The 12,133-nt window shown below is 48.6% G+C and overlaps 1 protein-coding gene across 2 annotated transcripts in view; it reads right to left on the bottom strand.

Annotated features, from left to right (window-relative positions):
• Positions 1–386: 386 nt before the first annotated feature.
• The window catches only part of LOC117536737 (matrix remodeling-associated protein 8-like), a 34,231-nt gene continuing 22,484 nt past the window's right edge, over positions 387–12,133 (bottom strand). Inside the window, exons 2-5 of one of the 2 annotated variants that reach the window (XM_034201731.1) lie at positions 11,770–12,102; positions 1,142–1,477; positions 545–700; positions 387–460 (exon numbers count right to left, since the gene is read on the bottom strand). In XM_034201731.1, the coding sequence (XP_034057622.1) occupies positions 1,149–1,477; positions 11,770–12,102 (662 nt within the window). In that variant the 3' untranslated portion in view covers positions 387–460; positions 545–700; positions 1,142–1,148. Of the gene's footprint in view, positions 461–544; positions 701–1,141; positions 1,478–11,769; positions 12,103–12,133 lie in introns of those variants that run through there. The other variant, XM_034201732.1, reaches the window with a different exon arrangement.

Here is a 12,133-nt window from a genome sequence, read left to right as displayed (position 1 = left end):
GTAGTGTAATATATTACTTTAAAAAAAAAAGTAATATGTAATATATTACTTTTTTTTAGTAACGACCCCATCTCTGTCTATAACATGCTAGCAGCTGTAGTCTACACTGTCTGCTATCTAAAATACTGACCATTGACTCGGAGCCGTACTACTTTCTGTGTCCAGATTGCTCTGTCCTTGTGGACTGTGCAGATGTAGGTTCCACTGTCTCTGTAGCAGGGGTCCCTGAGGGTCAGACTGAGGTCTTTGGTTTTCAGTGGCTCCATCTGCATCTTTGTGCGATCACAATAAAACTCATCCTGTCTGACAAGATGGTTGTTACCATTACAATATTCGTGGACCCTCATTGGCTCGGGAGCGCAACGACTCCACTCCACGGTGACGTCTTCAGGCAGAGGGACTATGGTTTTGTAAGGAAGCTTGACAAACCACACCCCCTCTTCCACCACTACAGAAGAGACTGAGAGGACAACAAACCACAGCATCAGCAGCACGAACACACAAACTGTGATCTTAACAGATCCTGTGACAACATACTACATACCTGTGATGGTTGTGTGCCAACCCAAGGCAGCTACAGCCAGAGCAAGGCAAACAGCCAGAGCAAGGCAAACAGCCAGAGCAAGGCAAACAGCCAGAGCAAGGCAAACAGCCACGATAAGAAAGACCTCAGGTAATGTGGGCCGTTCTACGGGCCGTTCTATGGGTAACAAAATCAACAAAATTAGTCTTTCATGATCCTTTACTTTCTCTTACTGTACACCAAACAGCAACATTATTATACAGCTCTGGACAAATGTAAGAGGCCACTCCAAATTGTTCTTAAATATCTATCTCTAGATGTATGGCAGCCATTACATTCCAGTATCTGTTGAATTCCAACACAGACAAATGTTGTCAGTAGTATATAGGATAACATTAAAAACAAAATTGTACTAAACATACCTTTAAATAGTAAAACCAGAGAAACTGATCATTTGCAGTGGTCCCTTATTTTTTCCGGAGCTGTATGTAAAATCTTCCTTTAAAATAAACCTGTTTTGTATTCTAATAAAGTAATAAGTAGTTCTGATAATCCTTCCATGTCCAACTTACTCTGCCCTGTATGTACAGAGTAATGGGGTTAGGGTTTGTTCCTTACCTGTAACCTACAGGCGCACGATTACCATTGACATTTCCTTTTCATTCTGATGGACGTGGCAGGTGTAGACGCCGCTGTCAGAGAGTTGGGGTTCTTTCAGAATGAGGTTGAGGTCTCCAGTTATCAGAGCATCAGCTGCCATAGATGTTCGATCGCTGTAATGCTGGTTTTGAAAAAGGGGCTCATTTTCGTCAAGATGCTGGTGGACGGCTGAGGGATTAAAACCTAAGCGGCTCCACACCACTTTTGTGTCCTCTGGTAACCTAGACGACTGGCAGGGCAGCAGCACAGTCATCACCCCCTCATACACGCTAATGGTTGAGTGAGGCTGGGGAACTGGGAGGAGACACAAAATGATGTCTCAATTACTGATGTATATATTATCTAAAATAACTTCTTCTTCGTCAAAAACGATTAAATGTACAATTACCAATTCCAACTGGTGTATGTTGCTTTCCTCTTCCCCTAGTTGGGACGTAACACCTACACATATATACATAGACATGTTTATGAACTAAGGATATATACATGGCATTCAGAACATTAGTGTAGAAGCAAACAATTAATATAAAGGCCAACAGGCAGCATGTGTGACAGGCTGGAGGCTGTCGGAGGGGCTGGGGTGAAAACAATTCAAGGACACCAGCTGCACGTGGTAGGGCACCAAGCTTTCTAGCATGTTCCACTGCATTAAGGCTACCTTAGAGATAATTTGATCATGTTTTCCACACTAAATGTTTCCCTACAGCCCAGCTAGCGGGGAACGTTCTCACAACTTTGGCTAATGTTACCTAAAGGTTCTAATAAGATTTGAAAGAAACGTTTTAATCTGATGTTCAAAGATGTTTATTTTTCAAATTATGTTCCTACAGTATAAGGTTTAAGGTTAACTAAGACATAACGTTTTAACTGCAACATTCAAAGGATGTTCTGAGGATGTTATTGAGGTCTGAGATGACAGAAAGTATTTTATAAAACGTTCCTTTAATGTGATATGTTAACAAAGCTGGAACGTTTTGCCTGCAACATTCTAAGGATGCGTTTTGGACGTTGTTGGGGTAACACATTAAAGATGTTCTTTATAAAACGTTCCCTTAATGTTACCTGATAACCAAAGAAGAACATTCTCCAAGAAACATTCTGAAAATGTTTTCAGGAGGTTATTCTTTTTTTATAAAATGTTCCTGTGATGGCAAATATTAACACGGTCATGGTCAACGTCAGATTTATTTGTGGTGCGCTTTAAAAAACAAACGTGTTGCATTTGTTTGAAAAGGATGTTTAAAAAAAATCTGATGTCACCACATTTTCCTTTTGAAAATCAAAACAAGCACGTAATTCATGATATTGCACGTTTGCGTAGGCATGTCTGAGTTCCCAGCTAGACATTGTTGGTTCTAAAAACATTCTGAGAATGTTACCATTCATTGTTCTAGGAATGGTTTCATCGAGAAGTTTTATTTTGGTTCCTAGAACGTACTTCTGAAAGTTAGGATAACGTTCTCTAAAAACATTCTTAAATGTTTTGGTGATAACCTTGTTCGAACATTATACCCCAAGTGTTTTTGTCGTTTATGCACATATCTCTATTGTCATATGGATCAAATAACACTTAGAAAACCAAAGACAGACATATAGAAGAACGGACCGACTATCACTGCCCGTCCCTGAAACCCCTGTTCTATTTTGTATATGGCTTCGCCCTCTAAGGCTATCGCTATTGGGTTATCCCTCTGCGCCCCCGCGCAGCACTGAAACACTTGTAGTCCACGCCCACCCGCCAGGTGGGCCCCACCCTTGGGCCTCCTTCCGGTATAAATAGGAAGGGTGCCCGGCAATCTGCTCCCTCTTTTCTTCAGCAACCAAGCAGTACTGAAGCACAAGAAGAGCTAATCATGAGCAACAATGATTGTGTCCGCATGTGTCCTTCGCGCAATACGGGATACATCATGAGCTATGATTTGCACCCAATATGCGCAGCCTGCCTGGGGCCAGAGCACGCGGACGCGGCTCTCAGCCAGCAGGTCGCATGTTCACATTGTGTTCGTCTCCCATCATCCGACAGGAAGCGAAGGGCGGACGCTCTAGCTGCTGACTCCTACCCCGTCTCCCTCCATGGCTCGCCATGCGGCTCTCCCCTTCCCCCTCTTCCCCAGACGGGGAGACGGAGTCGGAGCGAGAGTCAGAGGTGGCTGTGCGCAGCCGTGGCGGTCTCCCAGGCAAGGATCACAGCCTGGATGACTCAGATCCAGCGCCACCTCTGGTTGCAACAAGCAGCGGTTACAGAGCCAGCCAGGAAGGTTTTGCTGGACGCTCCGATCAGCTCGGACGGGCTGTTCGGACCCTAGTTCCTGGCCATGGTTGAGTCCATGAAGGCGGCCTCGGAGCAAGCGGAGGACATCCGCCAGCACGTCGGCTGGCTCCAGCCAGTGGTGAAGCAGCAGCGACACCAGCGGCAGCAGCAACAGCCAACCCGGCCACGGCGGCAGACAGACAGATGCTCGCAGCAACAACAGCCGAGGCGTCAGACTCGTCCGTCAGCGGCGGCTGGGGCACCGTCCCGCGCCTCTGGGGCACCGTCCCGCGCCTCCGGGGCACCGTCCCGCGCCTCCGGCCCCCCACCAGAGAAGGGGGGTAAGAAGGGAGTGAGGTACTCCCGTTCGGCGTCTGCTCCACGAGAGCCGCCGAAAAAACAGAGCCGGCCTTGACGGTTTGGGAGGGAGTGTGAGGGAAATAAAAAAAGATTATTTCCAAACATGTGGTCTGAGTCATCAGTTACAAATGTGTTTCACATATCCCCCACCCTGGGTGAACCAGCTGCCTATGACCTATCGGTTAATAGCCAGCAGGGTTCGTTACAAAAGCCTGCGCTATTTAATCTATCGATTAATAAGCTGCGGAGCACATTAACTACACCAGCTGCCTCCAATCTGTTGATTAGTAGGCAGCAGGATTCGCGGCAGAGGCCTGGTGGTTATGACTTTTCGGTTATTAAACCACAGACCTCGCGGCATTCCTCTGTCCGAGATACGCCACCTACACACGGTCACAATAAGCCCATGAGCGCCGTGGTAACGCCTCATGTGGATATCACTGCACACACCTCCACTCATCCTCTGAGCGTGTACGCGTCTCATGATGAGAGGCGGAGTGAAATGCAGCGTGTGGAGGCCTCCTCACAGCCCTTTCGCTCTAGGCCCACCTTGGGTTGCCTCACGGGCAGCGACGGCGAGGGCTCTGGCGTGGCTCGTCGTCATGACGACCACAACACATCTCGAGCATGTGCTCTCAGAGTGTTTCTCGGAGTGGCAGCGCGTGTGTCTGATGGACAGATGGATGAACAGGCTGATCAGCAGAGGGTACACCCTGCAGTTCGCCTCCCCCCCCCCCCCACAGTTCAACGGGATACAGGTGACACGCCTGTCATCCCGAGAACAGTGTCTTGCGCTCCAAGCAGAGCTACGGGAACTCCTGTTGAAAGAGGCTATTTCCAGGGTTCCCCAGGAGGAAGAAAATCAGGGGTATTACTCCCGCTATTTTCTTATCCTGAAAAAGACGGGGGGAATGAGACCCATCCTCGACCTGTCAGTTTTCAACAAGGCAATAATGAAAAGGCCTTTTCACATGCTGACGGTCAAAAGGGTGTTAGAGTGTGTTCACCAGGGAGACTGGTTCACCTCTATAGACCTAAAGGATGCTTACTTCCATGTACCCATCATTCCGCAACACAGGAAATTCCTGTGGTTTTCATTCCAGGGAATATCGTACCAGTACAACCGTCTGCCGTTCGGCTATTCCCTGGCTCCTCGCACTTTTTCAAAGTGTGTAGAAACGGCATTTCAGCCGCTACACAGAGAAGGGATGAGAGTAGGCCTACTATTTTACCTGGACGACCTGCTGCTGCTGGTTCGCTCCAGGGAGGAAGCGGCTTTACAGACGGTCCAACTCATATCGCATCTGTCAAAGCTGGGTTTCATAATAAATTGGAAAAAGAGCTGGCCTCTTCCCTCCCAGAGTATTGTTTACCTGGGAGTGGAATTGAACTCAGCCCGCATGAGAGCACGACTCTCACGGCAGAGAGTAGAGACGCTGACAGCTCTCCTTCGACGCGTCACACCCCGCAGCGTGGTGACGTCACTCTCCGTGATGCGGCTGCTCGGCATGATGGCAGCAGATCACGGGGTGATTCCCCTGGGTCTCCTGCACATGAGGAGACTGCAGAGGTGGTTCATCAGCCTACACATCGACCCCATACGACAGAAGAGGCGCATGGTGGTCATCCCTCTGTCCGTGGGTTCAGATTTAACCTACTGGGCAGAGTTACGTCACACATCTCGGTGTTCACAGACGCATCTCTCTCAGGGTGGGGAGGAACGTGCATGTCGCAGGCAGTGGGAGGACAGTGGCCGGCTCACATGTCTTTCCACATAAATGTGCTGGAATTGATCTCCGTACGGAGAGTAATTCAGTATTTTGCCCCATTGCTGCGGAATCAGCATGTGTTGATTCGCACAGACAACAGAGCCGCGGCAGCCTACATCAATCGCCATGCAGGGTGGTGTACGCTCAGCGCAGCTCCTGAACACAGCCAGACGGCTGTTGATCTGGGCGCGCGCACACGTGCTCTCCATCAGAGCACTGTATGTAGGAGAGCTGAACAAAGGGGCAGACCTCATGTCCAGAGGAGGTCCTCGCCAGGGGGACTGGAGCCTCCATTCCGAGCTGATCACCCAGGTTTGGAGCCGGTTCGGGAGGGCGGAGGTGGATCTGTTCGCCGCACGCGGGAACGCGCAATGCGCGCTCTGGTTCTCCCTGTCAGCACGGGACCCCCCCCCTGGGGGTGGACGCGTTCGCACATCGGCCATGGCCCAGGGGACTGCTGTACGCTTTCCCACCAGTCCCGCTGATTCCTCGGTTCCTGGACCGAGTGCAGGAGGAGCGGCTGTCAGTGATCCTAATTGCCCCGGAACGCACGGGAGCTTCCTGGTTTCCATGCCTACAGCGTACGCCAGGGCTATTCAATTACACATTCAGTTGGGCCAGATTTTATAACTACAAAATTCAGCTGGGCCAGACATTCAGCGGCCTGTAAAAAGCGGGTAATGACACATTTTAAACCAACACATATTACTGCGATGAAAAACATGCCATTTGTATTCATTGTTCATCTAACAAAGGCACGTCAAAAATTGCATAAAAACACAACAAATTTGCATTAATTTAACAGAATCTGAGGCATCTCAAAGTGCATTCGGAAAAAAAGTGCACAGTTGTAGCATTACATTTGTTTGCTTTAGAAGTCAAATATTCAGGTTATGTTTTTTTTAACCAGGCACATCACAAAGTGCATTTAACTGAATACAATAATAGCAGTCTTAATAAATGTCCTCACATACAAAATAAAATTGGATACATACATGCACATCAAAAAGTGCATTAACAAACCGTTAAAGAGCTCCAATGTAACACAAAGAGGTAGTACTATAGCAATACTATTTTTTCACTTTTCAAGTAATAACAAAAAAATCATACGTTTTGGTCACATTTGACCAGACACATTACAAAGTGCATTTAAATGAATACAAAAAGAACTGTCAAACCTTTCGGTGCACAAACCCATAACAAGGGATAAGGGTAACTAACATATGAATGAATACTACACTACACGTCTACTATAGTAAACTAGGTGCTTATCACCTCATTTGTGATTTGTCATCGCTGACTTTCTCAATGGGAGAAGTGACATTTTTTGTTTTGAACAAGAGCAGTGATTTTTGGCTCATAGGATGTCAATGCAATCTTAAGACATTGGTGAAGAGTGCCGTCAGTCAGGGAGCAGCGAGTGCTACTTTTTATTGAGTTCATGTGTGAAAAGCTTGATTCACATTTGTATGTTGATCCAAACATACTGAGCACACAGATCGCTACTTTCTGAACGTTAGGGATCACTCCAAAACTTCGCTGGCCCGTTAGTGCGCTGCTCTTGTGCCATGGTTATGGATGAATGCATGTCAATAAGTTCCAGTGTAAATTTCCCCTCGTCGATGCAGGGGACCACTTCCTTTGCTCTGGTTGATACGTCCCCCTCTATTGCAACAGTGAAGCGGTCTCTGGCAAAGCCTATGGAGTCAGATTTGGGTCAATATTCTCGCGCGTAAAACAAGCTACTCACGAGCGGAAAATGTGCTTTTACACGCGCATAAAATGACCCTCGCGCGCAGATTAAACCCCCGCGAGCGGCTCTGCGCCTCTCTCGCTCGCTCGCGAGAGAGACAGCCCTCTTGCTTGCTCGCGGGAGTGTCAGCCTCGCGGAGTCTGTCTACGCGTGCGTGAAAAGTTTCTGGCACTTTGGGGCGGAGCCACTGGACTTTGATTGACAGCTGCCAGGAAACCCGGGGTTGCCAGGTTTGATAAATGCCTGAACTACCAAGAGCCGAGCAGTGACGGCAGCAAAATCTAGGTGCTTACAGCAGACAGTAGCTAGCAGTTTTCGACGGACACAGCCCACTGAAAAATATATTGTTTTATATCAAATTAATGTATATTACATTACATTACATTGCATTTAGCTGACGCTTGTATCCAAAGCGACTTACAATAAGTACATTCGACCAGGAAGACACAACCTTGAAGAAAACAGAATCATATATATATTAGCTGTACACTTTACGAATATAATAGTTTTTTATGGACAACTTTACCATTCAATCTCGTCCAACTGATTTTGCTGCCGTCACTGCTCGGCTCTTGGCAGTTCAGGCATTTATCAAACCTGGCAACCCCGGGTTTCCTGGCAGCTGTCAATCAAAGTCCAGTGGCTCCGCCCCAAAGTGCCAGAAACTTTTCACGCGCGCGTAGACAGACTCCGCGAGGCTGACACTCCCGCGAGCAAGCAAGAGGGCTGTCTCTCTCGCGAGCGAGCGCAGAGCCGCTCGCGGGCGCAGAGCCAATCGCGGGCGCAGAGCCAATCGCGGGGATTAATCTGCGCGCGAGGGTCATTTTATGCGCGTGTAAAAGCACATTTTCCGCTCGTGAGTAGCTTGTTTTACGCGCAAGAATATTGACCCAAATCTGACTCCATAAAAGCCCATCACTTCTGTGGGCAGAGCAAGTCCATCCAATCGACCGGCAAAGTTCTCTTTCAACCTCGCAATGAAATCTGTCATCACATCCGTGATTTGTGCCGGGGATGTGATGTGTTTGTGTAGCGTCGGAAAATGCAGCATCCGACCCGTACTCAAGTCGGTCGCGAAAAGGTCCAGCTTGACTTGGAATGCGCGCATCTGCTCCACAAGATCAATGACCGTTTTGTCTCTGTTTACGCTTCAGAGTTGAGAGAGACATGTTTTAGAGTTGCTATCATAGGACCACCGTTACTAGCACCACTAGATGCACTTTCAAAAAACGTGTTGCGTTGTGGTTTGGTGGTTTCTATGCAATGCGGAGTGTTGCGTTCATGGTCTGTACTAGTGTAGGAATTTGGCCACGGGAGGCTGGGCCACTCGGGAGTTGGTTCTGGGCCGCATCTGGCCCGCGGGCCGCCATTTGAATAGGCCTGGCATACGCTGTCAGGCAGGCCGTGGGAGATTCCGTGGCGGGGGGACGCTCTCTCACAGCCGGAGGGAGCTATCTACAGTCACCCAGTGATAGGCCAGCCCTTATGGGCATGGTCCCTGAGCGGGAACACTTAGAGAGGTGCGTCTCTCTCAAGATGTTGTACGCACCATTCAGGGAGCCAGGGCCGCGTCTACCAGGGCGTCCTACACAGCCAAGTGGGCAGCGTTCCAGCGTTGGTGTGTAGAAAGAAGCCTGGACCCCATTACGTGCCCCCTGCTTCACGTGCTGTCATTCCTCCAGCTGTTGTTGGACAGGAATTTGGCGTTCAGCACAATCAAGGTGTATGCGGCTGCCATATCATCTTGTCACGTGGGTTTCGGAGCAGGGACGTTGTTCAGTCACCCCCTGATGAAACGGTTTCTGCAAGAGGTACGAAGACTCAGACCGGTGTCACGCGCACTGGCGCCTCAATGGGATTTGGCTTTGGTGTTACGAGCACTAAGCAAAGCCCCATTTGAACCTTTAGAGCAGGTTCCCCTCAACATGTTATCAGCCAAAGTAGTACTGCTTTTGGCTCTAACATCGGCAAAAAGGGCGAGTGATTTATCCGCTCTCTCTGTGGCCCCGTCATGCCTCCGGATCCAAGGGGATGGCAGTTCGGCTGTGTTACGTCCTAACCCAGCCTTTATGCCAAAGGTCATCACAAGCTCTTTTAGGTCAAGAGTGATCACCCTGGACGGGTTTTTTCCACCTCCTCATAAATCGGAGGAAGAAGCCACATCTCATCTCCTCTGTCCGGTGCGCGCGCTGTCCTGCTATGTGGCGCGCACGGCGGCATGGCGCCGTTCTCAGCAACTGTTTGTGCATTACAGAGAGCGCTCGATCGGGCAACCTCTGTCTACACAACGGCTGTCACACTGGCTGTGTGAGGCTGTGTCACAGGCATATGTCTCCTCTGGGGTGGAGCCCCCGGAGAATATCAAAGCGCACTCCACCAGAGGAATTTCCTCCTCCACGGCGTTGCACGGAGGAATGTCAGTGGAAGATATTTGCACGGCTGCATCTTGGTCTTCCCCCTGTTCATTTATTCAATTTTATTTGAGGGATGTCTCCCTTTCCTCTCTGACGCACCCTGTACTGGGTGTCCTGTCAGAGTGAGTGACGTCAGGGATCCAGCTGTGCGCCTCTCTCCTGCCTCTCGGCACACAGAGAGCGGCCCTTTTTCCCCTCGTAGGAGAGGGATGTCCCCTTTACTCTGACACACTTCGTACGGAGTGCCTGGTCAGAGTGAGTGACGTCAGGGATCCAGCTGAGCGCTCTCCTACCTGTCTGATAAGCAGAGAGCTGCTGTTCCCCCTCTATGATCGCAGGACAAGGTGGGACCTTCGTCTCTACTTTCTCACAGCGGTCGGTATGTATTGTTCCCAGCCTTCACCCCGTCAGGAAGATAGGCATGTTTTGCTATGTTCCAGGGACGGTGATGCACCATTATGCATGGCACAACAGACAGGGGGGTGTTATTAAGCAGGTATGTCTGTGCTTCTAGTGCCGGACGGACCCAGTGGGGCGCAGACTACATCATGCTTCGCCCTTAACCCAATAGCGATAGCCTTAGAGGGCGAAGCCATATACGAAATAGAACTGAGGTTACCTACTGTAACCCAGCTTCTATGAGTAATTGGCGCAGCCCTCTAAGCGCTGGGCCCCACTGGCTCTACGAATAGTTGAAGAAAAGTTATATTGTATGGGAGCAGATTGCCGGGCACCCTTCCTATTTATACCGGAAGGAGGCCCGAGGGTGGGGCCCACCTGGCGGGTGGGCGTGGACTACAAGTGTTTCAGTGCTGCGCGGGGGCGCAGAGGGATAACCCAATAGCGATAGCCTTAGAGGGCTGCGCCAATACTCATAGAAGCTGGGTTACAGTAGGTAACCTCAGTTACTGTTTGTATGTGTTTGTTTCTACTGTGTGTGTCTCTCCCCCCCCCCCCCCCCCCCCCCCCCACCTGCCTGCTGGTCTGCTCTACACGGCTGGGAGCAATCTCCAATCAACCACACCTGCAACCTGCTCATCAGCCACACTATGAAAGCCTGCAGCCTGCACTCATTCCCTGCCGGATTGTTGCCGTTAAAGGTTTGTTGCGGCCGCTCTAGCTTTTTACCAGGATATTCTTTGAGAACTTTGCCTGCTTTTGCCTCACTCTCATTGTTGTGTCTCTCCCAGGAGGAATCCAAGGCCTTCCACACTCCCAAGACCAGCCATGCCAAAACCTCTCCACTCCCAGCTCCCCTTTTCTAATAAACAAATGTTACTTTCACCAGCTGATTCCGAATCATCCTTTTACATGTGTTAATAGTCAAATTCCAGTAGTTAAGTAAACTATCAAAATCATCCTGATGACCACAGTGGTCAGTCCACTTACCCAGGAATTTTGAGTTGAACAATTACAGGAATATTGTATCTTTATGTTCTAATAATGTCAAAATATGTTAGTAAATTGTTACCACAGAACATTTGCATAATGTTTTAAACATAAAGCATGTTATCCTTCTCTAAAATAATAACATTCTGGCAACATAAAAAAATCTAATTGCAGCTGAAAACGTTTTAAGAACAGTAGGGCAAAATGTTCTAACAATGTTATCAAAAACATTTTAAGAATGTTGTGAGAGAACGTTATCCTACCTTTCAGAAGAACATTCTGGGAACCAAAAGAAAACTTCCCGTTGAAAACATTCCTAGAACAATGAATGTAACATTCTCAGAATGTTTTTAGAACCAAACATTTCTAGCTGGGAGGGCACTGTATACCATTTTCTCTACCAACAGGGCACCGTAGAAGACCCTTTATTAGGTTTTCTCTCCTGGATGGGTACCCTACATGGTACTGGTTTTCTCCACTAATAGGGAATCCTAGAGGACACTTCATTATGTTTTCTTCACTATTAGGCGTTAGGAGGAGCTTTATCATGTTTTCTTTGCTGAAAGGACACCCTAGAAATTATGTTATAATGTTTTCTCCACTTACCCCCAACCTGCATGTTTAATGGGGGGGTAGGGTTTGTTCCTCACCTTTGACCTGCAGTAACACTAGGTCTTGGTGGAATAATTGATCTTCCTTTCTGTACTCGCAGGTGTAGACACCACTGTCAGAGTGGTGGGGTTCTTTCAGAGTGAGGCTGAGGTCTCCAGTTTTCAGAGCATCAGCTGACATTGATGTTCGGCCGCTGTAATGCTGGTTTTGAAGATAAGATACGTGATGCTGATGCTGGTGGACGGTTGAGGGATTGGAACCGTGGCGCTTCCACATCACTGTTGTCTCCTCAGTTACCCTGGATGACTTGCAGGGAAGCTGGACAGACTTCACCCCCTCATACACGCTAACAGTTGAAGATTGCTGGAAAACTTGAAGGACACACAAAAGGAGGTTTAAATT

Source organism: Gymnodraco acuticeps, unplaced genomic scaffold (assembly GCF_902827175.1).
Source record: "Gymnodraco acuticeps unplaced genomic scaffold, fGymAcu1.1, whole genome shotgun sequence".
In the NCBI taxonomy this organism is placed as follows: Eukaryota; Metazoa; Chordata; class Actinopteri; order Perciformes; family Bathydraconidae; genus Gymnodraco; species Gymnodraco acuticeps.
The sequence above is the reverse complement of the archived record's forward strand: the minus strand, read 5'-3'. Positions and strand labels throughout refer to the sequence as shown.